General features: G+C 39.7%; 1 protein-coding gene across 1 annotated transcript in view; it reads right to left on the bottom strand.

The window, feature by feature from the left end:
• The window catches only part of GPR158 (G protein-coupled receptor 158), a 182,146-nt gene that overhangs the window by 4,403 nt on the left and 151,599 nt on the right, over positions 1 to 26,144 (bottom strand). Inside the window, exons 9-11 of the mRNA XM_018075879.2 lie at positions 16,238 to 16,476; positions 4,814 to 4,952; positions 940 to 1,045 (exon numbers count right to left, since the gene is read on the bottom strand). Of these exons, the coding sequence (XP_017931368.2) occupies positions 940 to 1,045; positions 4,814 to 4,952; positions 16,238 to 16,476 (484 nt within the window). The remainder of the gene's footprint in view (positions 1 to 939; positions 1,046 to 4,813; positions 4,953 to 16,237; positions 16,477 to 26,144) is intronic.

Genomic DNA, 26,144 nt, shown 5'->3' with positions numbered 1-26,144 from the left:
ATTTGACAATTATCAGCATACCCTGTTCTGACACACAAGCAAAAGATGGGAATAGCAGCTTCATTAACCTGAAAATTCTATCAACTCAAACTGCTTAATGCTCTTCCTTCATATGTAGCTTTCACCTCTGCTCCTGACCTTTAGATTAATATGACTGGTCATTTCAAAAGCCATTATAAAATCATTCCCTTTGCTGGGGTACTGTCTTAAGAAGGATGCTCCATTCAAATCCTGGGGATCAGTGCTAGAGACAGGTGGAGCTTCCTGCAGTTCTCCTGTCCCTGGTGACACTGACATATTGCCACTCCAGTCTCAGTGCCCGATGGGAGGTGACTGCAGCGCTTGGAGCATTTTCTCTTCCCCGACTCCTGTCATCCCCCTCGTACTTGTGCCCCTACAGTGCTGGCACCCAACACTGCTCCTGGCTCCATGTCATGGGCCATGTCTCCTCCCAGTATGCAGCATATGTCCATCCCAGGCTCTGATTTGCAAAGGGCTCTACTTTTTCAGCCTATAACTGCCTGGTTTAAATCCCAACCTCCCTGACTCATGGCTAGTCCAGTCTCCTGATTCTAGTTTTTCTATCCCCTTGCCTAAACTCTTTTTCTGTTCCCTGCTAACTCTGGCAGCAGCACAGTCACCCAAACACCTGAAAAAAGTATAGTTGGGCAGGATTCTTTCCTTCTTATATTAATCACAACAAAATTTTAAGTACTTTAAACTCCTGGAATTTTGAGAGCTGAAAGAAAGAATCTTTGAAAATGTGTAAGTTTTTTTAAAAAAAACAAACCAAACCAGCTTTTTAGGTAGCCAAATAGCCAAATTTTACATCTTCCTTTTTTATCAGTTGCTTGCTAGATTTATACAGAATTGGTTCTGCATGACAACTTTTATCTGCCTTAGTCTTGGCAAAAGAAAAGAGACAGAAGACTCAAATACCTTAGGAATCAGAAGTAGCCCAACAGTGACTGTCACAGTCAAATGTGTGTGTGCAAAGAACAGCATCACCATCCAGTCAGACTGAAGTCTTGAAACAAGAATGAATCTGAAAATAGAATTCAGGTTTGCAATTCACTGCGTTTTCTCCAGTGCATTAGATTTAATATCTTTAATGTTCCTTAGGTTTCTTTTCATTGAATGGCCAAACACAACTGGTTTTGTTCTGTACTGCTTTCATAAAGACTAAAAATTACATCCACATGCTTTTTCTATATACCACATTTCAAAACAACTCAGAAAAAACCCAATCAACAAATCAAAATATAAAAAGAAATAACAGACCTTAAGTGATACTGCTTATTCCATCTTTCTCACTGTATTGAGCTGTCTTTTCGTTTGGTTTATATTGTCACAGTTTCTCTAGCCTGAGCTGAGTTATGGCAGCTTACATACATTAAGGATGTGAAGGGATGATTTTAGGTTAAGTAAGCACACGTACTATGATAAATTGCAGTGCACTTCATAAACACAGGATGTCCACAGATCGCAGCTACCAAGTACAGCTGATAAGCCATCAAAGAGAGAACTGAACTGAAATGCATTTTAGTGGGGAGCAGAGAAATGATCTTGACTGCAGGACCGCCCAGCTCACTGCTGCGGGGCCCAAGAGCCTTGTGAATGCTTAGAAATGAGTGGCTGAACCTCCCAAACAAAACAGTTCCTTGCTGAGCTTTCTATAAGGGTGGTAGAACAAGCAGTGCAGGTAAAGCTAGCTGGAGCATGCTTGGCTTGTCTGCTTTAGTGAGCTCCCAAAGATAGAAAGAGTAAGCAATGCAATGGATGAATGGATGTACCGCTGGCTTGCAATTTGCAGGTTTACAAAAATCATTCAGACAGAAATGACATTTGCAACTTATCCAAGTTCACAGATGCACATTTTGCAGAAGCTTTTGTTAACAGAAATAGTCTGGCATGAAACACTGGTTTATATGCTGCAATAATACAGTCATAATTACTTGTTTAATACTTTGTAAATGAAATGTTTCATGAACACAATAAAATATTATCATTAATTATTTCTTACAGAGATGTTGCTGTTGGGATGTGCAGGGATATGAGGAGGCTCAGGCCTGAGGTTTAGCTAACTGAACACGAGAACTGATGAAGATGACATGAACTGCTGGATGTTACAGTGAACAAAAGTTAGAGGGATGGCAAGATTTCACAGGTGGTTAACAGGGAGTCATTTGAAAGATGGCCAAACTTCACAGGTAACTGAAGGATCTTTGAGGGAGTAGAACTTGCAAGGTCACTGGTACCAATGTAACCTATCAGTAACAGCATGTATGACTGTGATTACCCTGCTAATGGCATCACAAATACCAAATTTGAGTACAGATGTAGCAAAACTTGGACCAATCAGAAAAAAATAATGAGGGGTAGATTGTTTATTTGGGAGAAGACAAGAATTGGGACAGATAGATGATAAGGTAGGTGAGGGAAGAACACTGGAGACCTGCACCTGGAAGACCCAAGGTCTCAGCCCGTGCCCAGCTGCAGAGGAGGAACAGGACCAGGCTGTCTGTGTTGGGCCTGTACTGGTCCACGTGGGCAGCCACGTGCTGTGTGTGACTGCACTGCAGCGGATGTGCTCAATCTGCAAATGGAAACAGTGGCAGCCAGATCCATCAGACAGCCAGGAAAAAGCACCCACATCATGATGCCCACTGGATTTGTTTAACCCTGAACAGATCCAACCCTCAAATTCTGTGAAGGTTTTCTGCTTGTTTTATGCATGAGATCTTGACGGATTAAGGTATATGTGCCATACAATACCTCTGAAAGCAAAATAGCGCTTGTGGTATCCATTCAGTCCTACAGAGATGGGGTTTCTATTTGAATGAGATTTTTTCCATATAAATTTGGGGTTTGTCTGTAATATAAGAGAAAGAGTAACACAGGAATTTAATACTGTGCTGATCTGAAGATAATCCAGAATCCTCTTTTTCTGAAATGGGAATATTTTAAAAGGAAAACAAAATGCAAACAGTTCAAGGTTTTATTTAGTGCTCACATCAATCTTCTATGAGCTTCGGGAGTTTTTAAACTGGATGGTTGCCTTGTAGGTGTCCTTCAAGGCTCCAGTGCTTTCAACTTCATGACAACTCAGATATGTCATATAAATCTGAGTCCTACATATCCACCCTTTCAACTGCATCCAGAACTTGGCAGGGAAGATGAAAGCAAAAAAAAAAAAAAAAAAAAAGGAAATAGACTAAAACTTGTATGCAGAAATGGACATAATCTCAGGAGGGATTGTGTGAATTTTATTAATTCCTATCCATAAACACTACATGATTCTTCTTCAACAAATCAGCATGTATCATACAGATGGCAAAGAATCAATACAAAATGTACACTAAAAAAAAAAAGAAGAACAAGATCAGCAGACCTTAGGCTGGAGGCACAGGACTGTCAATAAGATAAACTGAAAGACCTAATCCTTTTCTGTCTCCTTCATAAAGCATGTATTAAAATGCCATATTTTCCTATTTTTCCCTTTTCCCCTCTCTTTAATCCAAGATTACTTTCATCCTGCTCTATTGTTAAAAGAAACTTGCAGCCCACATAATAGGTCTCCTAGTGCACTGAACTGTATCTTCTAACATGGCCCAAAATACAGTTTAGGAATATTAATTAAGGGGGGGGGGGGGAATTGACTGAGAAGTTGTCATATTGGTTATAATAAATTCAAAAGTATTTTAACTGAATTTTACATCCACTAGGAATTAAAAAAATGCTTTCATCAAATATAGATTTTAAACAATAGCTTTTGCAGATGTTTGTGATAGGGAGTAAAGATTTTGAGAGTATGTGGATGTTGAGACACAGGGTTAAAAGAAGGGGAAGAAAAAAAAAAAGTTGCAAGTCTGAAAAATGCAGTGAACTGTATGACAACGATAAGGGAAAAGAGTACCAGGAAAGAACTGAGATGAAGGATTTGCTTTGCTGATGTTTACTCAGAAGAAAACATGAAAGCAAACAGCAAGAAGACAGAGAGAAATGTGAATACCAAGACAGACCAAGGAACAGAGAAGAGTATTTGAAGACTGTCAATTAAGCAATGCAAAAAAAAATAATCTTAGTAGATAAGATCTGTCAGGAGGCAAAGGGAGGTGTGAGAACATCGTAAGAAAGTCTTAAGAGGTTTTACAGGATGAGATGAAACTCATGTTATCTTGCTATTTTGCATTTTCTAGGACCAATTCATTTTTACAGGGTACTCTGTAGGAAAGGAATATATAGCAATTTTCATGTAGCTCTAGACCCTTATTACCCAAATACTACCCAAATAGTTTAGAAGTATGAAATGTAGAGCTCATTACAGACTTTAGAAGAAACATGGGCTTTATATTACTAATATACCATCATAGGCATAACAATATTTTTATGTCAGCATATAAAACACTATGCTTCATGCCCAAACCAGTACAGTTATCTTAATATATAGCTGCAGCTCACCAATCTGTTATACACCAGGAAAAGTTCATATAAACCAACATTCTTACCTGCTGTTTTTCTAGGGGTACAAAACAGTAAGCAGTATGTAGATGACTGAAGACAGATAGCAGTTTTGCTATACCTAATTTATCATATACCTAATTTATCAGCTATATTGAAAAAAAACCCTAAGTATATAATTTCATACTCTTGAATCCCATGGGAACATTTTTAAGTTTAGCAATCTCTTAATTAGCAGAAACATATTTATAAGACCTTCCATTATGCATCCTATCCCATTCACCCATTTTAAGTTGTACCATATGAAACGTGAAAGATAAATAGTTAATTACTAGATCTACAGATCACTTGCCTAATTGTATGGAATATAGCAGAGATAATGAGCTCATTGTGAACTGCAACAGCCATATAACGTGGCTCATGAAATGCTGATGGGACTGTCCGCACTGCATAGCAGAGATAAACACCCCACAAGAGGAATAAAAATTCAGCTGTGAGAAGAACAAAAAGAAATAATTTGCAATTAGTTTTATAGATGGAAGGAAATGTGAAGTACTACAGCATCTTCTGTATGTGTGAGTATCTATGCAAAGACAATACACATGTACATAGGCACACACATAGGCATTTAAACTCTTTCAGGTACTGTTACAGTACATCATACATTTGGTTTTAATTTTACACACTTTTTTCCAGATCAGGAACCTTTACATTTATGGTGTTTCAGTTTTTCAATTGACAAACTTTAAGACAATGTCTAATAATGTCTTGCTTGCTTTTATATTTGGTACTACAGAAGTTTGACATCATTTCAAATAGCAAGTATTTTTAATTGCAGGTCTGGTTCTTGTTATAGAGGCAGATACTGGTGCTATTACTAGACTGTGCTTTTTAAGACAACACTTTCATTTCAAAGGTTTATAACTCAGATATAACAATATATTTGGGTTTAAAAAATTCCTTTGTTCATGGTAATTAATTCTGCTGGTACCCATTATACGATGAGTCACTTCTGAGGGTCTAATGCAATTGCAACAAATGACGTGTTTCTGTTAGGAGAAAAATGAGTAAGGGAAGAAAGAAGAAAGAGTAAAGGGTCAAGATCATCTTAAATTATCTGGTTAGAGCTAACTCATCTGCACCCAGCAGTATGCTGACTTCAGTTTCCACTGGACAGTCTGATGTGACATCATTTTGATTTTGATACAAATGAGGTGATTTCCTACCCATCTTGAAAAAACTCTCAGAAAAAAAAAACAACCCACAGGTCTGCCATGTGGTTATGAATAGAGCTGGTGCCTGTCCCTCTTGCCTTCCAGCCTGGGTGACAAAGGCTGAAAGTGTTTGAGTGTCATCCAGAAATGTGCAGTTCCATGTTAGGTCAGCATTACTCCAGGCCAGCTTCAGAAACTGAGTGTGATCCTGTTGTTACTCATACACTGCTTTTGCCTTGTTGAATTTTAGCAGTAAAAGCTACAATCAAATGTAGTATAATAGAAAATTATTTCTTTTTCATACTTACTTTTGCCAAAAAATGTTATTATACTGTAACTAAAACCAGTGATCAGTGACATCACTCTGTGGTAGTGGTCAGCAAATAATTACTGGTCTGATTTAGATAAGCACACAAAAGCTTGTGAACCCCACCATTATCAACAAACTGAAATAAAACATCAGTACTGGATATCTCATGAGAAAACATCCTCTGGTTTCTCCACTTTTAGTAGTACACAGCTGCTGTAAATTACCTATATTATATTGTTATATAATTTTGAAATTTCTAATTTTGCTATTAATTTCATGTAAAATCAGTAAGAGACAAGTCTGGATAAAATGAATTCAGTTACATAGATCTCACTGTGCTGTGATAAGAGTTCAGTTTGAACTCTGAACAACACTTTGCATGTTTCTTAATGAAAAATAGATGGCCTCGCTCCGAGATCGTTGCTGTTACTTGATCATATCCTTCAGACACCCGGCAGCCCTACCAGTTACATAAACCCAAACATGTGAAGAGGCACAATCCAGGCATATTGCTGTTTTTATGTTCTTCCTCACCAAAATCCCAACAATAATAAACCTTTTTATCTTTTGACTAAGTAATAGTTTGACTTGGGACCTTACTGAGTGTCAAAATGAAAAAAGCATGGTATGAATCTTCTGAGACTATGTGTCCTAGCCTGGTTTTGAGCTCAACAAAAGTATATATGCAGGTATGTTTTTCCCACATCCCCCATACACTCACTGCCTGGGCAAACTGGCTGCTACTTCCATTTCATTCCTAAAAAATTAGCTATGCTACCAAAGAAGTCTGTTACTTTGGTTTCCTAAAACCTCCTACGCAGAATGACCTATCAAGACATCTTGTTCCTAAAGTCTTTCCTGGCCAAGTGGAATACGAATTTTGCTTCCATGAAATAATACTAAAGGCTCTTTTACAGATGTTAGCAGTTTGTTTTTTCTTTTCCTTTAAGTACTTGCCTTGCATATGCAGAATCATGGCACTGAAATGTACTGCTCTTCAAAGCACTGTAATTTATTGCTTTAATTGCTCTGTAATAATTTAGAAGAAATTGAAAAGCAGAAAATGGTTAGAATTAGGCTGCTAAAGCCAAATCACTCTATCTTACTGTCCTATCTTCTGTGGAAACCCTTATTAATACGGCTCAGCAGGAACCCCCTGAACATGCCAGAAAACCTATTTCTTAATATTTTACCTTTCATCCAAACTCCCCCTGCTCCCCAAAATGAGCAGCAGAACTGAACAGACAAGCTAATTACGAAATAACAGGCATACTCCACAAAACTACCCGTGGTCCATTCTTCTTTCTCAGCTGAAGTGAGAAGAGCTCAAGTCTCTTACTGACTGAAAAGTTCAGTTACAAGTGCTAACAGAGGCTGAGAGCTTGAAAAGGTTTGGCTTTTAAAGGTATAAAAATTCCCATATAAACCTTCATGTGCTGAAGGTATTCTTAATTAAGAAGTGTGGGCCGAATCTTGCTTATTTTTACAAGAAAAAAACCCCTACTCTAAGTTGGAAGATTTACAAGAATTATCTTTTTTGTATACAGAGCAAATGAAAATGAAAAAGCCACACTTCCATTGAAAAAACCACACACAACCCTAACATTTCATTTAGCTGGGCTGAGTAGGAAGGCAGGTAGCATTTGATCTCCAGATCTGATTAATTCTGAAAATTTCACAGTTTTCAGTTTCACAATCATAGTTACAAGGAGTTCCTAAGACAACAAGGGGCAATTTCAAAGCATTAACATACTGAAGCATAACAGTAGCTTGCACCATTCAGTGCATAATGCTTTTAGAAAAGCTTTACATATAGAGCAGAGATGGCACTCTTGTCTGCAGATAATAATTAGTGTGACATCTGGTATGCAACACAAATAGGGAATAGCTCTTAAAACACAAGGTAAAATAACAGAGTTCCTTTACTTGCTAAGCCCAACATTACAATAATTTCATTAGCAATGACAAAACAAAACAGACTGATAGAAGACCAATTTATTATCTAAACCACTAATTAAACAGCTTAAATGTATAATGTAAAAGCTGTGCTTGAGGGGGGAAATCAAGTACCTATAATTAGCTACAGACTATTAGTGCAATTTGTAACAAAAATCTGAAGGAATATCTTAGCATACTGCATACCTGTCAAGACCAAACTCAAAGCTCAAAACACATGATCTCGTTCCTATAAGTAAGATTTATCACAAGGCTTATAAATTACCACATTTTACATATTAAGCACAAAAGCAAGAAAACCTTCTTTTCCCCTCCCGAAAAATTACGGAAATTCCTAGGAGAGAGTGTTGTCAACAGCTCTCTGGACAGAAAATGTGGAGTCAAAACAACAAAGCATAAAAGAGCTCTGCAAAAACCTGCAGTAGCTACTCTTTGACTGTCCAAACCAGGCATTCGGATGTCAGGAGAAAATCTCTGAGAGATAAGAGGTTAAGAAAAGGCGTAATTCCTTTAAAGGCATAAATGGATGTAGATGTGAATGGAAGGTAGGAGATGAAAATGTAAAGTGACCTCAATATGTCATGTGCATAAATGAATTAATCTTTAAATTTAATCTCTCTTCCTAGTCACTACCTACTTCTTATCCACAGAACCTCTTATCTGGTCTTTGCATTATCTAATCAACCTGCTTAATATATTCTCTGGTGCTTATAAAGCAAAAGTCTTCCTTGTCTTTGTGATGCTGATCATGTTTTTAGAAAACGAAGCAATTTGGAATACTCAGCTTGATCATCCAATATACTGGGCCAGATTCATGTCTGATGCCACTGGCCTGTTACAATGAAGAGTGTGCCATGTCTGCTCACTTGACATTTGTTTAGGCCATTGCTCATATTCTGCATCTTCTGATACTGAAGGACAATTATATATGTTCACAGTTTGTGATACGTATCTGTTGTTAGAAAAGGACAGCTTCAGGGTTGTTATTATTGACTCAAACAAACTTTCTCAGAAAATCTGGGTTAATATATTTACTAGGTTTTGCTAAACATGCAGTTGTCTGTATTGCAAATTGTTCTTTCATATTTAAAACCAGTACAAGGTGAAGCTGTGTCCAGAGTCTGTGACGTTTTCTTTCAGTGTCCATCAGCCATGCTGTGTCATGCCTTGCATGGTACAGTGTGTGCAGCCTGACCTGTGCCCACCTCTCCAGCCCCCAGCAGAAGGAAATCCCCACGTTAAACCATAGCCACTTCCATTGCCTGCTCTGCAGATGTCTGTACTTCATCTGAGAGCACAGAACTACAGAGCAAGATATGACAAACTGAGAGCGGTGATCGAAGTCACTGTCCTCTCTTTAAATATTGAAAAAAGTCATTGAGATTCATATAAGGAAACATGAAAAACCAAGAAATGTGAAGATGGACCTTGGAACATGGCTTACACACCAGTTCTTCTCAGAGGCCTTAGCAAAGTACTTCATCCTTACTTCTACAGCTTTACTGCCTAAGAACAGGACAGTACCAAATAAAAATACCACACATGCAGCCTTACGTTGCTCTGTTTTGCATATATAGTTTTCAGTTAACACTATCATTTCTTAAGAGACCAGACTTATTTAACGCATGTGACAGAGTATTTCCAGGGATAAATCAAGGTTGGCTAATGAAGAAATCTCTGTAATTTGTTGCAAATAACATCTAGATGTCTAGTGAATGAGAGGAAAGACTGCAGGGTGGGGAAAACCAGTCTAGTGCACATGCACAACTGAATTCTAACTTTGCCTGTGCCTCAAGCTTTTATGCATATGAAAAAAAAACCCACTCAAGGTCCCCATTGAATCCAAACTTTGCAGAGGTGATCACAGAGAGAATTTTTCTTGCTATTTGGGTGCCAAACAAGGCATTTTTGCTGCAATTTGCAGCAGAACTAAGCATGCAGGGCTGTATTTGTAGCCAGTGAGACCATACATAAGGTTATATATAGATTTGACTAAGCTCTGTAACTGAGCCAAAGGCATTGCAAAATGGACACCCAGATTAAATGGACCATATAACCCTAATCTTACTGTGCCTCAGCTTTGCCTGTGTAAAATGGGGACAATGCCACTGTCATTGCAAGGTGACAGTGGAAATAAATTTATCCATATTTGTGAAAAGCTGAAATCCTAAACTGCGTGTTTTCTTCCTGCCATGGTCAGGAAAGCAAAGCAAGTTATTTCAGACTGTCCATCCTGGTTGCTTCTCAGCCCTCCTACCCTGGCAGAAATGCCCTTCTGTTGTGCTTCTTCATGCCAGCCTCTCAGTGGAGATGGCTGTGGGCTAGAGATCCTGAAAGGAGCTCCCCGGAGCCAGGACACCCATCCTCGTGCTCGTTTGCACTCTGCTATCCAAAAGACACTTGCAAAAAGAAGACACCCCTGAAGGATTAAAGTCCATTTTCATGACTCTGTATGAAGTTTTACATGTGACCACACTTATTTGTTTAAAAAGCACCATCACAGGCTAAGAACAGGACACTGATCCCCAGAGATGGTGACCTGCTCTGCCTCTTTTCCTTAAACCAATAAAGGAAAGCCCATTAAAGCTGTGACTTGACTAAGTTCAATTGGTATTCTGAACTCTGCACTGTTGGTAAACCAGTACTGTTCCAACAGTTATACCATTTTTAGCTCAGATTTTGGAAACAAATTACTGATTATCACTCTACTTATATCCATAACACAGCTACGACAACTCATCTATTTCTCCACCACACTTCACTACATTTTAAATCCCGTTTATTGAAATGAAGTGAGCTATGGATCTGGAAGCACAGCTCCTCCATTCGTTCATTCACTCAGGGTGCCAGCTGGAGCCATTTTAAAACTCGTGTCCTTGATTGCTCCTGTGTTGCCAGCCAACGCAATATCTTCCTACTTCGCTGCGTCCAATCTCCCACCTGGAGAGTTGCACCGTGTCACAGGAGAAGCTTTTTTCTTCAGCTGAAAGGATTTTCATATATTTCAATGAACTGTGATTACATGTGTAAGTCTTTAGTGTCAAGTCATTCCTAGCAAATTATAAATCACCAAAGATTTATCCGTCTCTCTCACCATAGCTCAGCATCATTTTAATTAGCTACACACAGCAATAAAAAGACCTATGTGTGGAGAAAGAAATAATGGTGCCAATTCCAGACTTTTTTCCCCTACCAGAACTTCTGTGGGCTGTGGTTGTGCAAGGCTGAGAAAGAAGAGCAGGGGTCCTTGGGCTGGTGGGGGGCACAGCATACTCTGTCCCCCACACAGCCACAAAACTGCCTTGCAGGCGCACTTAAAGCAATGCAAGGGACATGCTAATCCACAGTCTGTGGGTCCCATGGCTGGAGGGTGCCCTAGAGATGGCTTTTGCTAGCAGTGGAAAAATATCCACTGACTTGAGTGTGAGCAACATGCCTAGGAGTCTCACTGCACTAAACATATGCCAGTGCTCAGGTTTAAAATCCCTAGGAACTCCCCTCTTTTCTCTTAGCCCTTATACTAAAGCACTTTTTAAATTCTTCTACACAGATGTGCTGTCCTGCCTTATTCCTTCCATAGCTCACTGTTGTTATTAAAGTCAGCAAGCCACTCTTCCTGTCTCCATGTGCCCCATCATCCTCTTCACTTGGGTGTGGATGAAAGAGGAAGAACAGGATCAGAAAAATCTACCACTAGCAGCTGAAAACTGGCTGAGTGTGGGGCCTTTTATCTCACATCTTAAAGGGAATGCAAGCAAATGCCAGTGGTGTCCAAAGTACTTGAAGCACTGGAAAGACTTGGAGTAGTACAGGTAGTGGATTCCAATAGGGGTGGTGCAAAGGAAGTCAGAGCATCTTCCAGCCTCTCTCAAAGCCATCTCTTCCCACAAGTGGCTTGCAAAAGCAGCGAAATATGGCATTTACCAATATATAAAGATGCAGTTAAGGCAACCCAAACATGGTTTCCTGAGCAGAAATACTTTGTAGAAATTGTGACTAAATAAAGGGTCTGGAAATTCATCTACCATGTAACAAGAAAAACCAACATTACTGCAGGGGGTAATGCAATGCAAACTGCTCAACCTGGGGATTCCAGCACCACTCACCATCTTTGGTGCTCTTCCTCATACTCTTCCAGATTTACCATATCCTAGAGATGAGTGACATAAACTGCACACAGTGTTGGTGATGCAGACTGTGGAAGAGGTGTACGTGGTAGCAGAAGTGGTTTATAAGTAGAAAAGAGACAGAGCTGAAGGCACTTTGTAAAACAGTATTCTTCTCCTATTTCTGCTCCAAACATTTCATACATCTCTGGCCTTATCACTTAAGAGTAAGCTTTTCACAAGTGATCACTATTTTTACATGATACATTTTCTGAGCAACTAATGTGAGAGATGAAGCACACAGTGATCCACACCAGTGTTGAATTCTAACAGGTGTCTCCTGGTTGTGCTTTCCACACAGGCTATAAATAGTACTCTGAAAAAACAGTCCCTCAATGTCTCAAGACAGAAACTTAAAATGGATAGCTACTGTTGACAATTCTGGCTTTAATCTTTGTGCATCAATACTAAGGACAACATGCTTTAAAATGCCCATTTGGAAATGAACAGTTCTTTATTCATTGCATGCTCTGAACCATACACTCTGAATATGGCATAGGGCCACATCAAATAGGGATAACAAAAAGAAATAATAATCATTCATTTACTGAATGCAGTAGAGGGGCTGTAGAATATTTAATAAAGGGCCTCATAAAGATGTATTACAATGCCCCAGCTCCAAACTGTACAAGCAGTCTTAATGCACAATCTGTCAGAGCCTGTCCTGGCACCTCTTGCCCTCTCTGCAAATATTGTATTTGTTAAAATATCAGCAAATGAACAGTGGGAGGGAGTTCTTTTGGGAACAGTCCGAAATACTCACTTTGTTCCTTTTCCTGGCTGAGAGCATGCAGTAATCACGAGAAAGCTTTGTGTTTGAAATCCTCCTGATGTCCAAGACCTAAAGCATGACCTACAGATGCGTGGGCCATGGCAGCAGCTCAGGCCAGCCACACAGGAGTAGCACTGCTCCTGTCAGCCAAGAATCAAAGAGGTTCTGGGGAAAAACACCTCCCTGTGCTTAGTTAAAACATGTCATTCATATCTAAATAAAACACTAAAAAATGCATACAGAATGCATGGGGGATTTTTAAAAAGTATCCTATCCATGCTGGGTGAAACTCTGGCCCTGATGAAGTCAGGAACATCCATCCACCAAGATTTCACCTCTGCTTTTTATTTGTCCTGGTGCAGGCATGTTTATCTCTCTGCCTGCCTTTCTCTCCTGCCTGGGGCTTTGTTCATTAAACTTACTATTGTCTTTTTTTTTCAGTTTCTGGGAAGTTCTTTTAAATCCTGTGCCTATATCTGTTTCACTTTCAGAATGCTTTCTCCTCAGGATAAAGAATAATAGTTTGATTTGTGACACTGCAAGCCCTTACGTTTATCAGAAGTTTATCACTTGTTTTTTTTTCCAACTTGGAATCTGACTGTGACAGGTATAGTATACATTCAGGCTATAGGAAAAAAGTTTGTGGGTGAGTGTTTTCAAGCCCCCAGGTCTTTCTCTACAATCTCAGACTGTCACCCATGCCATGGCTTGTCAATGAGACAGATGCCTCAACCTTGAAAGTGATGCAGAAACAAACACAAAGGAAATAAAAAGAATCCAGGCAAGTAACACATAAGCTACCCACAAGTATCCAACGCCAAGGAAAACACACGCAAACCCACATTATGTTATGTAGATAAAATAAGATTTACTGAATGCTAATTTTTCTCATCAGCGTATCAGAGTACAGAGGCAATGCTAGAAATGGTGACAACCTTTATGTCTAGGTCCCTACTTCTCTCACAGAGAGCATCCTCTTAAACTTAATGGAAATGTAAATATAAAATGTTCACTGCAATAAAAGTCTCCAGAGTCTAAGTAGCATGATTAGTATGGAAAATGCTTCATAAATCCCAACTCCACTAACCTCTAGTAGCAAAAAGGATTCATCTCATTATGACTTTCTAACAGAGCCTTGTTAATTCTCACTTCACTAATCTGCGACCTTGAAAATTCCCTCTCTGCATTTCAAAGAAGTGTTGACAGCCAAGTGAAATAGGGAGGTATCCCAGCAAGGACTACAAGTAACAGAATATATCCCAAAACACTCACTAGTTTTATATAAAATACTGTGCCTAACTATATTAAATGAAATAACTAGTCTTAAAAAAATTGCTATCCACCAGCTTTATTTTAGCATTTGAAATCAAATAGCATAATCTATCAATTAATTTATCACACAGTATATTTTGCAAGGCTGCTCCCAGTCAACCAGAGGAATAAAAGAAGTTTGGCATTATGGGCATTTCTTCTGACACATCTCTGAGATGAAGCATCTAAATTCGGAAGTAGTTCTTATTGACTGTAAGCTTTTCACACTGCTATTAACAATAAAAATCCTGAAGTGCACATGCACACACACACATATAAAAATATATATAGACACACACATTAGTACAGTCTTGTAGGTGTACATCTCCTGGTACTGCTAATGTGACTGCATAGTCTACTGAAGACTTGCACAAGCATAACTCTGTGTATGAGGCAATTTGGGTAAGAAGACAAAATGACAGAAACATAAGAAATTTTGCCCAATTTATTCAGGCTTGAGAGCTCACTTTGCCTCTACTGCCCTTGAGTATATTTTGAAAAACATTTAAAATCCTTCTAAATGTAAATATATCTAAAAAAATTATCCTTCTTTTTTTCCAAAACTATGCAGACAGTAACTTATGCATTTTCTTACCAAAAAGGGACTATTGATCATAATTAGGTATTACGATCTGAATTATTAATCACTGCACTACCACAACTATAAAATACAGAGACTAAAAACATTTGTTTGTCATTATGCAAAACCCATCACTATCAAAATTTTAATGAAACTACATTGTCAAATGCAGTAAAATTTTGATCCAAAATGGGTTAGTGCAAATGACATTATCAAACGTTTCACATTTAATTCTCTTTTGTTATTAATTTTAAAACATCTCTGGCAAGAGTACTATTCCATTACTGCAAAAGGGCCCAGATCAAGATGCATTTCAAAACATACCCCCTTCTATTCCTCTCTGTGTGGTTTACCAGTGAGCATATTCACAGATGGGGTACCCATGTGTCTCACTGCCTCTGAGATTTTACACAAAGGAGAGAAAAGCAGAGCACAGGGGTACCTTAGAGCCATGGACACACCTTGATGAGGCTGGCAGCAGTGTTTTGCTCTGTGTATTGCCATGCACTGGCTTTCTGGTACACCACTCTCAGAGAAAACACTTCTTATACCTGCAGACCACCTCTGGCCATCTCATCTGCACTCTGATGTGGAGGAGCCACCATTACCTCTCCCTAATCCTCAGCAGCAGAGCTCTGTCAGTGGGATGTCCATGGGGGAATCGGGAAAAGAGCAGTAAGGTAAGAATCTTTTTTAGATTTCAGAACACTGATGTATTTGAAACAGTGCGTGCCAAGCTTGGGTTGTACTTGAAAAAATGGCTCTAGGTGGAAGCACCGAAGCTGTGTGGCCACTGGGAGAAAGCACATTACACTGTTTAACTGAACCCTGGCACGGGGAACCCCCTGGTTGTTATAGGGTTAAGGAAACAAAACCAAATATTTTTTCTCCTTTCTGTAAGTTCTGTGGAGTGTAATTTTTTAGCTCCTGCCTACTCCATGCACTGAGAACACATCCAACAAATACATTAAGTTGGCATATTTGATGTGCATTTCCTATTTCCTTTACTTTTACGCTGATTTTTGTAAGTCTGTGAAGGAGTGTTCTTGGAAGTTCTTTCCCTTCTCACACAAGAGATCTGCCCAGTTCTGTGGCGTAAAAACAAAAAGCCTCCTCTAATCTAGCCACAATTTCTGACTGCAATAGCAGAAAAGTTTTTGAAGAGCTTCAGTAGTAGAAGAACTAGATACCTTCTGCCTTCAAAGATGAAATGTCTTGAGCACCCATCACTTTGTTACTACAATCCAAGTTACAAACCTTTGAAAGGTATAGAAGTTCAGTATATTTTAATTGTTTTACTTCTCAATCCATTTAAAAAACTTATATGCCAATATTTTACTTCCATAGAAGCTTTTCACATAATATTAGGTGGTCTGATAAAACTTTAAGAAATTCTAAAAGAAGAAAAATTAAAAGGCAACCAAGCTTTATTTTAGAAATTAAAGATAAACTAGAAAATTAACATACCAACAGCCATCATGTAATCCCAGCGGTCTATGAGGCACATGTTGAAGATCAAGTGGTCAGATGTCTGCCCCTGGCCAATGAGTGGAATGTTTCTCTCCAAATTTTGGGTTATTGCAGAAGTCCAGCCAACAAGAAACCAAACGACTACCAGAAGAATAACAGCCAGCATCCTCATCACTCGCCCACCTGTCATATATGGAATACGCTGAGCCGTTCGGGACAGGAATACCTTCAAAACCCTGAAAAATTCAGACAGTGCAGAATTAAGAAGAGCGCTAGCAAGTGTCACAGGAATTAGATTTTCCTTTTATTTTACTATCAAATTATTACAAAAAAAATATCAACATTCTTTCCCCCTGACACTATGTGCAAGAGTGAAATTTGAAACACTACTACTTTCATATTAATTGCATTTAAATGGAACTGATTGCTGCCCAGAGAGTGCTACACAGCAATAATAGAAAATATTAGCTATGCTTATGTTAAAGACATGCATTCACATGCTGTGTTGTCAAGCTGTTTTGTACCTTCCAGCTCGCAGTGGAAGACTTTTGTCTTTGGAAAAGGAAAGGTTATTTCCATAAAACAGCAACCATGTATGTTAGATTTCATTCTGTTTTGATGCTGTCTGCCTGCTCATTCCCAGTCATGCTATTTCCAGAGAACAAATTAACACTTGGATATTTTTCCCACTGAGTTAGATGCTGCTGAGACAATAACCTACTCATCATAGAAATAACTGTGGAAGGTTCTTGGCTAATTAAGTGGTTTCTGATTTCTTCAGAGGCAACAACATGTTTTTCAAGCTAGGACAGAAACATCATAAGAAAAGCCACACCACAGATCAGGCACATATACCATGTAACAGCCACTGAACATGTAACACTTTAAAAGTATTTGCACTTACTATTAGGATAAATTTACTCCCACCAAGAATTATTCAAGGAAATATCACCTGCATTTTCTATCCATCACCACCTGCTAATGCAGAAAAAGGTCCTCCTGGGAGCATGAGAACAATCAAAACTTGAGGAAATCACCCTGGGAAGAGGGAGCAGTTTGATTCTTCATGTGACACAGAATATCTCCTTGTGCCTCCCGTGGCACGGGATCTGCCTGGGAGCATTGCAGTGCTCCAGCCTTGGCCCTGCTAAGCTACCAGTGACGAGCAGTGTGGAAAGGCTATCATGTACCCAGACCTTTAGAAGCGGATGGGCTGAATTTTAAAGACTATTTCAGAGACTGGGGTGAGGAGTTTTTCAAAGTGAAGAGGTAAGCTGTTTCAGTGATTTTGTCCTGACTCCTAAGCATGAGCATGTCCAGGGAATACTCTTGATATTCATGAAGGGACAAATTATCACTGAGGTTTAGGGTTCTTGATTTTTTTTTCAGAAAGTTGAGTTTTTAAGTGCTGTTGTCAGCTCTGAAGTTTTTTCAGTGTACCAAGCATCAAGCCACCTCCCAAGCCATTCCACAGCCAGGCCTGCCTTTTCAACAGTAAAACAAAAATCATACTTCAGATTAACATTTATGCTTATAATTGTCTAAGAGAAGGCAGAAACAACCAGTGTTGCCACTCCCTTGAAAAACAACTAATAGAGCAGTGCCTTTAAAGGCAGAAGCACAAAAGCTTTTCCATATCCATAAAAATGAATCAGCATTTGACTACAAACACAGTCTTCACAGTGTGCATTAGGTGAAGTCAGAGATCTGAATATGTTCAACATTATTCAGCTGTTTCCCTCCCAACAGTCACTCCACAGGGAGTCACAATTTTTGATCTTTCCATGTTTGATAGATGTTCTGCTCTGCCTTTAAGTGCTAAGTGCCTTATGTTGGAAGCAGCTTCCCAAAGACTTCAGGGAGGAGAGACAGAAAACTCTACAGAGGCAAGACAGGCCACTTCCCTCCACATTGCTCAGCCACAGCACTGGTAAACCCCCGTTTTCTAAACAGTAAAAATCAGGGAGCAAAGGCTTTTCTACTCCCTATTGTGAATGCTGGTCAATAGTTTGCTTCTCTGAAGAGAAGGAAAATCTATTCTTTTTGTAGTGAACTGGAAAATTTCACAGCTTTAGTCTATCATTTGAGAAAAATCTCATTGTACATTTTTATGAAGGTAATAATTACAGAAATCATACAAACCAGCTGAGAACTATTAGAAACGTTCTGTATTTTGGCTCTCCAAAGTCAATTCTTGATGATTCTACTGAAAGTCAACATGTGAGCTTTTTCTGGACATAACAAGGCAGGACCCATTAGATTACTTCCAGTACTAGCTCATGTGAGACAGTTCACTGCTGCCTGTGAGACAGCTTTCTAAGGGAGAAGGGTGGGCTGCTGTTACATTATTGATCTAAGCACAGTGAAACAAATACCATTTTGCAATACAGCAGTCAAACTCCCTCCAATTTGGATCAAATCACATTTCTTTTTTTTCTCCTCTTTTTCACAAAAATAAGCATCCCCCACCATGACCATCTCTACCTTAGTCATATAGTCCTACATGTAACCCAACCTTTACACTTTGCTTTCCAAACATTCTTTTTCTGGAAAGATGTAAGGAAAGTTGGGTTAGATTTGTAGTGTTGAAAATCTTCTTTTCAGAAGCTGTGGCATAGAAGTGCTCAACCAGAACATGAGCTCCAAAGTTGCAATTCCCTCATCTTCCTGCCACAACATGAATCTAAAGTTGCATTGCTCACCACCTCAACACTGACTTACATGCTTCGTCTGCTCTCATCTCCTATGTATTATTGAACATGGATCCAAGCAGAGACAACTGCCCAGGAGTTTCCCTCCCAAGAGCAAGCACTCTCACCAGGCTGGAGGATGATTACCCTTCCTGTACCTCTGACTCATACAGTCAAAGTTCACTATAAAAAAGTTGAGTCACTGCAATGAGACCAAACTGCCTCACCAAGCATGTAGAGTTCGATGACTGGTACCCTCTATGAGAAAACAGGGGAGTTCTCAATTCAAATCCCTGCCCTGACTTCTGGGTAGCAAATGCTCAGACCCCCTTTTCCACTCAGTTCTATATCTATGTATTGGGTCGAACTAGCTGTGGAACAAATGAGGGAGAATTCTCACAGGGAGGCAAGAAGTGAAGCTGCATCTATACTAGGAAATCAAATAGGCCCTGGGTTGTCCCTGGCACTGATGCCAACCGGCACAGAACAGCCAGCATCCATACTATTACCCTCAGCATTACAATTCAGCAGGACAGAGGATGGGGCTCCAGTGCCTAGGAATGTTCTCTGATGCTACTTAATTTATGAATATAGATATAGCCTTGCATTCAAGTTCCTGAGCAAAATAATGTTTAATTATGAGTATCAAGTAAGTAAATGTAAAATGGAAAGACTTCTCCTCCTGTCCTACCTACCCCCAAAATGCCTGGCAGCACCAAGCACCAGTCAGTGCCCTGGTAGAAGCCTAGGGTGCTGTTTGAGCCGTATGGTCTCTGATCTAAGGCAAAAGAGGAAACTTCACCATGTTCCTTGGCATCTTCCAATTCTTCTCCCACCTAAAACCATTCAGCATACGCATTCCACTTTTCTGTGCTGTCGCTGGATAATCAAACAATCATTTTCAGTGACATGTCATCAGCTCTGTTTACAGGCAGATCAGAACACTGCAATGTGCTCTACCTGCTTTGTTGGAAGGCACAGCTGCCATCAAGCAAAGCTTTGACATACAGGCAGCATTAAAGCTGATATGCAGTAGCCATCCCTTTTACAGAGTAAACAGAAGGCACAGTTCAGGCTGAATGAACTGCCTGGAGACCCCTGCAGGTAACTCCCAACTCTTCTGGCTGCACTGTCAGGTCCGGGAAGAATTAAGCTATACAGTCTGAGGGTTTTCTTTGGGGTGCCTGGCTTCACATAAAGGGACAAGGAGAGGGCTTGGTTGCAAACACGGAGAGCCAAGGGAAGCCCAACAGCTGGGAAGAGAAGTGATGCTGTAAGTGGGTCTGAAGCAGAGGGACAAAGCCTGCTGGTTCACAGGACTGGCTGGGATCACCAGGCTGGAAAAAGCAAGCAAAGCAGGCGACTGCCACTGTAGTTACATCCTGAGATGCAATGTGTAATCTCTGAAAATAAATAAAATCATATCAAATTTTCAAGTCATCGCAATAATCCGTCCTGTGAACAGAAAAGATGGCCCCAAACTACTGCTGACTGCATAAGCATTAGCAACAACAGGTGAAGGATCCTGTTTTGACAGCAATGACCCAGCACAGTTTGTTTATTTTTTATTTCTAGCATCTGTCATTTTGTGGCTCTACTGAGTCATTCTGTCAAACTGTTCAGTTCCAGATTGATGATTTTTATTGTGATACAAAAGCTACAGCAGAAAGATAACAGGCCAAGCTCTTAGGAAGTATATTGCCCTCCTGCAGTGCAGGGATTATGTCTTACCTGCTTTTTCTGGAGTAACAGTGAATATGCCACTAGTTACTTTGAGTTTGTAGACTGATGTGATTCTACTAAAAGTGAGAAGGTACTGGTGGCACATGTATGGCACCATGTCAATGTCAAAGAGAGCCTACAATTCCCACTTGACACACAGTTGCACACACATACACAAATACTGAGTGCAAGTTTTATTTCCACATCAGAAAAGATGACTGAACAAAGAGTATTAACACTTAAGGCCCAAGACCTCAGAAATCATATTTAGGTGGACTCACACCACCAGTTACTGGCTCTCCCTGGAAAGGATAAAACCCAACTGAGAGAGAAATGAACAGCTTTCTAAACAACTTTCCAGTTGAAAGTGTCCAAATTAGTCATTGTTTACTTCCCAAGTGATTTCTCAAGACCTCAGCACAGAACAGACAAGAAGTGCACCTCTGAAGAAAATGCTCACTGAAATTGGGATGATCTTTTACTTTATTGATTCTGACCACATTGAACCTGAGCAAACCTGGACTGAGAGACACCATGACAATGGCATGGAAAGACCTGCATCCTCTTCATCATGTCCTGTCCAGTGAAAAGGTACAATAACTAGAAAAAGAAGTTCTGGCAATTATTTGGGTGTATGAATACATCAGAGAGTCCCCACCTTGTGTATAGCCAGCAAACTTGGCCCCATATTACTAATAGCCATCAAAATATCTCAATTCCTTCACACCATGCATGCAATAAATCACAGTGTAGATAATAGGAAATCTTTCACATTTTTCATTTCAGAAAAGAATTTTGTAACAGTAAATACACAGTCAAGAACATTGCCATGAAAGACAACAAATGCTCAGAAGAATCAACTGACCCTTCCAAATGCACTGGATTTTGTAATGGGTAACAGGGTACAAGTGTGCCCTTGTGGCCAGGAAGGCCGATGGTATCCTAGGCTACCTCAGGAAAAGCACTGCAAGTAGGTCAAGGAATGTGATCCTGCCCCGCTACTCAGCCCTAGTGAGGCCACATCTGGAGTGCTGTGTCCAGTTCTGGACTCCTCGGTACAAGAGTGACATGGAGCTCCTGGAGTCAGTCCAGCAGAGGGTGACAAAGACGATGAAGGGACTGCAGCATCTCTTACAAGGAAAGGCTGAGGGAACTGGGCCTGTTCAGCCTTGAGAAGACTGAGAGGGGACCACTTCAATGTTATAAGTATCTGAAAGGGGGGTGCCAAGAAGACGGACACAGGCTCTTTTTGGTGATGCTAAGCAATATCACAAGAGGCAACACAGAGAAACTGATGCACAGAAATTCCACCCGAATATGAGGAAGGACTTCTTTACTGTGTCAGTGACCACGCACCAGAACAGATTGCCCAGAGAGGTTGTGGAGTCTCCGTCACTGGAGATATTCAAAAACCACCTGGACACAATCCTGTGCAATGGGCTCTAGGATGTCGCTGCTTGAGCAAGGATGTTGGAATAGATGACCCACTGTGGTCCCTTATAATCTGACCCACTTTGTGATCCTGTGAAGGCTGGTCTGCACAGTGAGACCACTAATGTTATCACAAGCTTGCTCAATAGTTACAAGGTAAACCCTAGGTACCAACAGTACTTGAAACATGGGGAGGAAGACTGCGGTGAAGGATTTTTTTACCTCTGGAAGCATGTCTGGCTTCAAATCCTCACCTGGCAGTCTGTGGTTAATAAATGGCATTAATATCTGAGGATATCTTCATGGTACATTAAAAATTACTGATCAGACATTCTTGTTTATGGAATGATGAAACAGTGCTGTCTGTTTTCCGTAACAAATTATATTTACTTTCAAAAATGTGATTTTGAAAGTACAGTTTCCTTGACATATTCCCTAATGCTTTTAAGTGTTTTTCTGCTGTGAAGAACTAATGCAATACAAATTTATCAGATGTATGGGTAGAAAAACAAGCTGTGGAGATGTATTTTACCTCAGTGCCTGGTAAAATCTATCGCTAGTAGGCAAAGACACAGGGGTAATGACTTAATGCTAAGCTACTCCATACAGAAGTTTCCTAGATTAGTTTTAATGTTAAAGGTAATTCTACAGTGCTTAAATGAAAGTTCCCCTTCTGGATAAATGTACAGAAGACAAACTATTCTAACATAATTTCCAAGAGTTTGAGCAGACTAAGGAAGGTGGGAGGGAGATTACATGCAGTTCAAGGGAAGGCTCTGTGCACTGGGAGGCAACAGGAGACCGATAGGTTTCCCACCGCAGTCAGAGCCACTCACTCACTCCCATGTGAGCAGCCCTGGACTCAGTCTCATGTATATTTAATAACATGGAAAAAGTCTAAAAATATGATTTGCTTTGATGAAAATTTATTGATTTGAAGTACCTTTTGTCTGCCAACCTGTAGGTAAGCCTGGAATGAGCAAACAACATTGTTACTTCTTTAAATGTAGCCTAGATTCTGACAATTTTCATGCTATACATAGGCTTTATTTTCTCCTTTCACCTGCTAGTCTAAATTCCCATCTGAGAAGAGCTCAATTTCCTGGTGGATTATAGATCAAAAAGCTTCCTCTGCCTACAGCCAGTTCCAAGAACTGCAGCAGGAGTCTTTTGACAGACCAGCTGAGGTTTGCTTTTCCTCAGTGCCCCCTTGCTCCCCAGCTCACTGCCCTGCTGCCCGCATCTGTTCCAGCTGCCTGTCAGCTCCCATTACAGGAGACACTGAAGCTCTGTGTGTGTGTTGCTTTTTAAAGTGCTTTTGTTTATATCACCATATCATCCAGGTAGGCCTCATCAGCAAAGGCTGTTCCTCAAGGGGATTTGCCCATCCTGAGTGTGTGCTGCTGTATTTACTAAGCACTGGGGAGCTGAGAGGTAAGAAGGCTCAACAAGGGGACTTACTTGCCATGTCACGTAACCAGGTTTCAGTGATGCAGACCAAGTCTCCTTATTTATTAAATCCTCATCTGCTTTGTGCTCATTATCTCTTCTAATAAACCACTTACTACACTAATACCCCCACGAATCCTGCTGAGATTAGCAGAACTACAGAGCACCAGTGAAACGTCTGAAACTTCTCTGTCAAACTCTGATGAGGCAGAGCTCTTACAAGGCACACCATAAATCATTAAATAAAAAGCCCATCAATCTGTCCCCAGACAACTAGCAGTGACATATCACAGAACAATTAGGGTTGGAAGGGACCTTAAAGCTAGTTCCACCCCACTGCCATGGGCAGGGATATCTTCCACTAGAACAGATTGCTCAAAGTCCCATCCTACCTGGCCTTGAACACTTTCATGTCTCCTGTTTGTCAGCTACTTGGGGCTTAAGGTTACATCACACAGTTGCTTCGGTAGCACCAAAATCAAGAGCTCATGATCACAGAATCTGATTCTTAAAATTCTGAAAATCTCAGGTCCTTGGGATAGGCACAAAGTCATCTCTTTCCAAGTCTGCTACTGAATGGTTAACATAGCCCATTTCAATACCTTCCTCTTGGTAGATATGTTTAAATAACTACATCCTTCACTCAGTGAAAAACGAGGTCAGCTCCTCAGACAATTTTCTCCATAAGAAACCAACCTTGCTGAAGTCTTCATTCGAATTTGTAGTGATTTTGTGACAGGAACCTTAATTCATAGATCCTTAAGATTCCTACCACTAGTAGTTTGAACAGATGATTATAAATCCTTCAGTCTTTATAAGGACTGGCTAAGTTAATTATTTCTTAACATTCATCAGGTGGTTATTATCTTTTCGTAAATCTAAAGCCATTGAGTTCTTTACCCTTATCAAAGACTTTCAGAACAGGCAGTACAGATCTCAAGGTCATTATTTATCAGGAAGCTTATACTGAAAACAGATGCAAGAGCTGCCTCCTGGTAACCTTTTCCTACAATAGGTCAAGAACATTTTCAAGGCTTTCATTCCAAAATTTGCTTCACGTAGAGCTGTGGAGTTGAAACAACCTTTACAATTGTCAGAGGCATTTTCTAGTGTCAGTAATACGGTAACTGCTCAAAACCTTATGCCAAAGCTTGTATTTTTGTTCTTAAAATTGTCACACTACAGACAGGGAAAGTCTTGAAATGGATAAAGCCCAAATCCAAACCAAAGTAAATTTGAGAGTGGCTATTTATCTTGATACAGAAAGATTTTCTTTCCTTTCTTCTTCTCCTTAAGTAAGTACTTATGATCAGAGAATGATAAGCTCCACTTAAAAAAGACAGTACTTTTTCAGCATTTCTAATGTGTCCAGAAAACCAAACTACCTCACCCCTAAAGCTGAAGACAGTAAATATTCTGGTCCATTTGCATGATGTGAAAAGTTACAGCTTTAATAAAGACTTAACAATCAATTGCAGCTGTACTACATGTTTCACTACTTTCATAAATAGATTAATTTATTCATTCAGGTACTGTATAAGAAGAATGCAAGGCTTTTCTCTGGATCAAAAAACAGTGAAAAAAAATTTAGTGGACTTGAACGAATCACAATTCACTCTGCTAGCAGTCGTTTATTGTGAGGACTGAACTATATATCCATAGCATACTTACAGCTCACTCCACTTTGCTTTTTGAGAAATGCACCAAACTGTAGTCAGCAGTTGAAGTAAAACAACATAACCATAATTTCACAGATAAATGTCTTCACGTTCATAGAAAGATGCTTCATTGTTTTACACTTTGTATTTCACCTATGGTTGATATGATACTGTAACTGTTAGTTTGTGTGTGCTACATTGTGGATTGAATAAGATAAAAAGATTTCAATAAAAATATCTCATCCATTTAACTTATTTTAACCCTAATTACATACCAAGTTTCTACATTAAAGCAGCATAAAATGAAATGTGGTGTTATGTGATCTCTTTCGTCTTGTTAGTTGCTTTAACAACGTTAAAAACTATTAAAAAATGCTTTTATAATAATATCATACAATTCTGTTACTGAATTTTCTAGAGCAGCATCTGAGATCCTGCAGGGCAGGGCAGATGTAGCTCTTTATTTCACCCAGGCTGCCATGCCTGGGACCCCTTTAATGCACAGACCAGTGCAGGTGTTTTTCACAGTCTCCACAGCCCCAGCAACAAGGGGGTTCCCCAACCTTGCTCTAAAGGAACAAATACGTTGATTTACAAGATCTAACCACACAGTTTGGGTTTGGATTTGTCATCACAGCTGCTTCAGTGACCCAGTGATTTTTCTGAATACTCCACTTGCAGGAGATGAAAAGCAGCAAAATTCTTTTCTCCTTAGGAGTCAAATTACATTTTCCTTATACAGTTTCTCATGCTGATGAGATTTTCTTGTGGATCTTCAAACTCCATGTGACATCTGGTATTATCTATATTTATCTATATATCTATCATAAGATATTAAATATACAATTCTTTAAGAAACAATGGGGTCAGTAGACTTCTCTGACAGAAGTGCTATTTCTCTGCCTGTCTATGGACTGCTGAGCAAGCTCAGATCTGGGAGACAGCAGCGGGTAA

Source organism: Manacus vitellinus, unplaced genomic scaffold (genome assembly GCF_001715985.3).
Source record: "Manacus vitellinus isolate BGI_N305 unplaced genomic scaffold, ASM171598v3 scaffold_3_pilon, whole genome shotgun sequence".
In the NCBI taxonomy this organism is placed as follows: Eukaryota; Metazoa; Chordata; class Aves; order Passeriformes; family Pipridae; genus Manacus; species Manacus vitellinus.
This window is presented reverse-complemented; position numbering and strand designations above follow the sequence as displayed.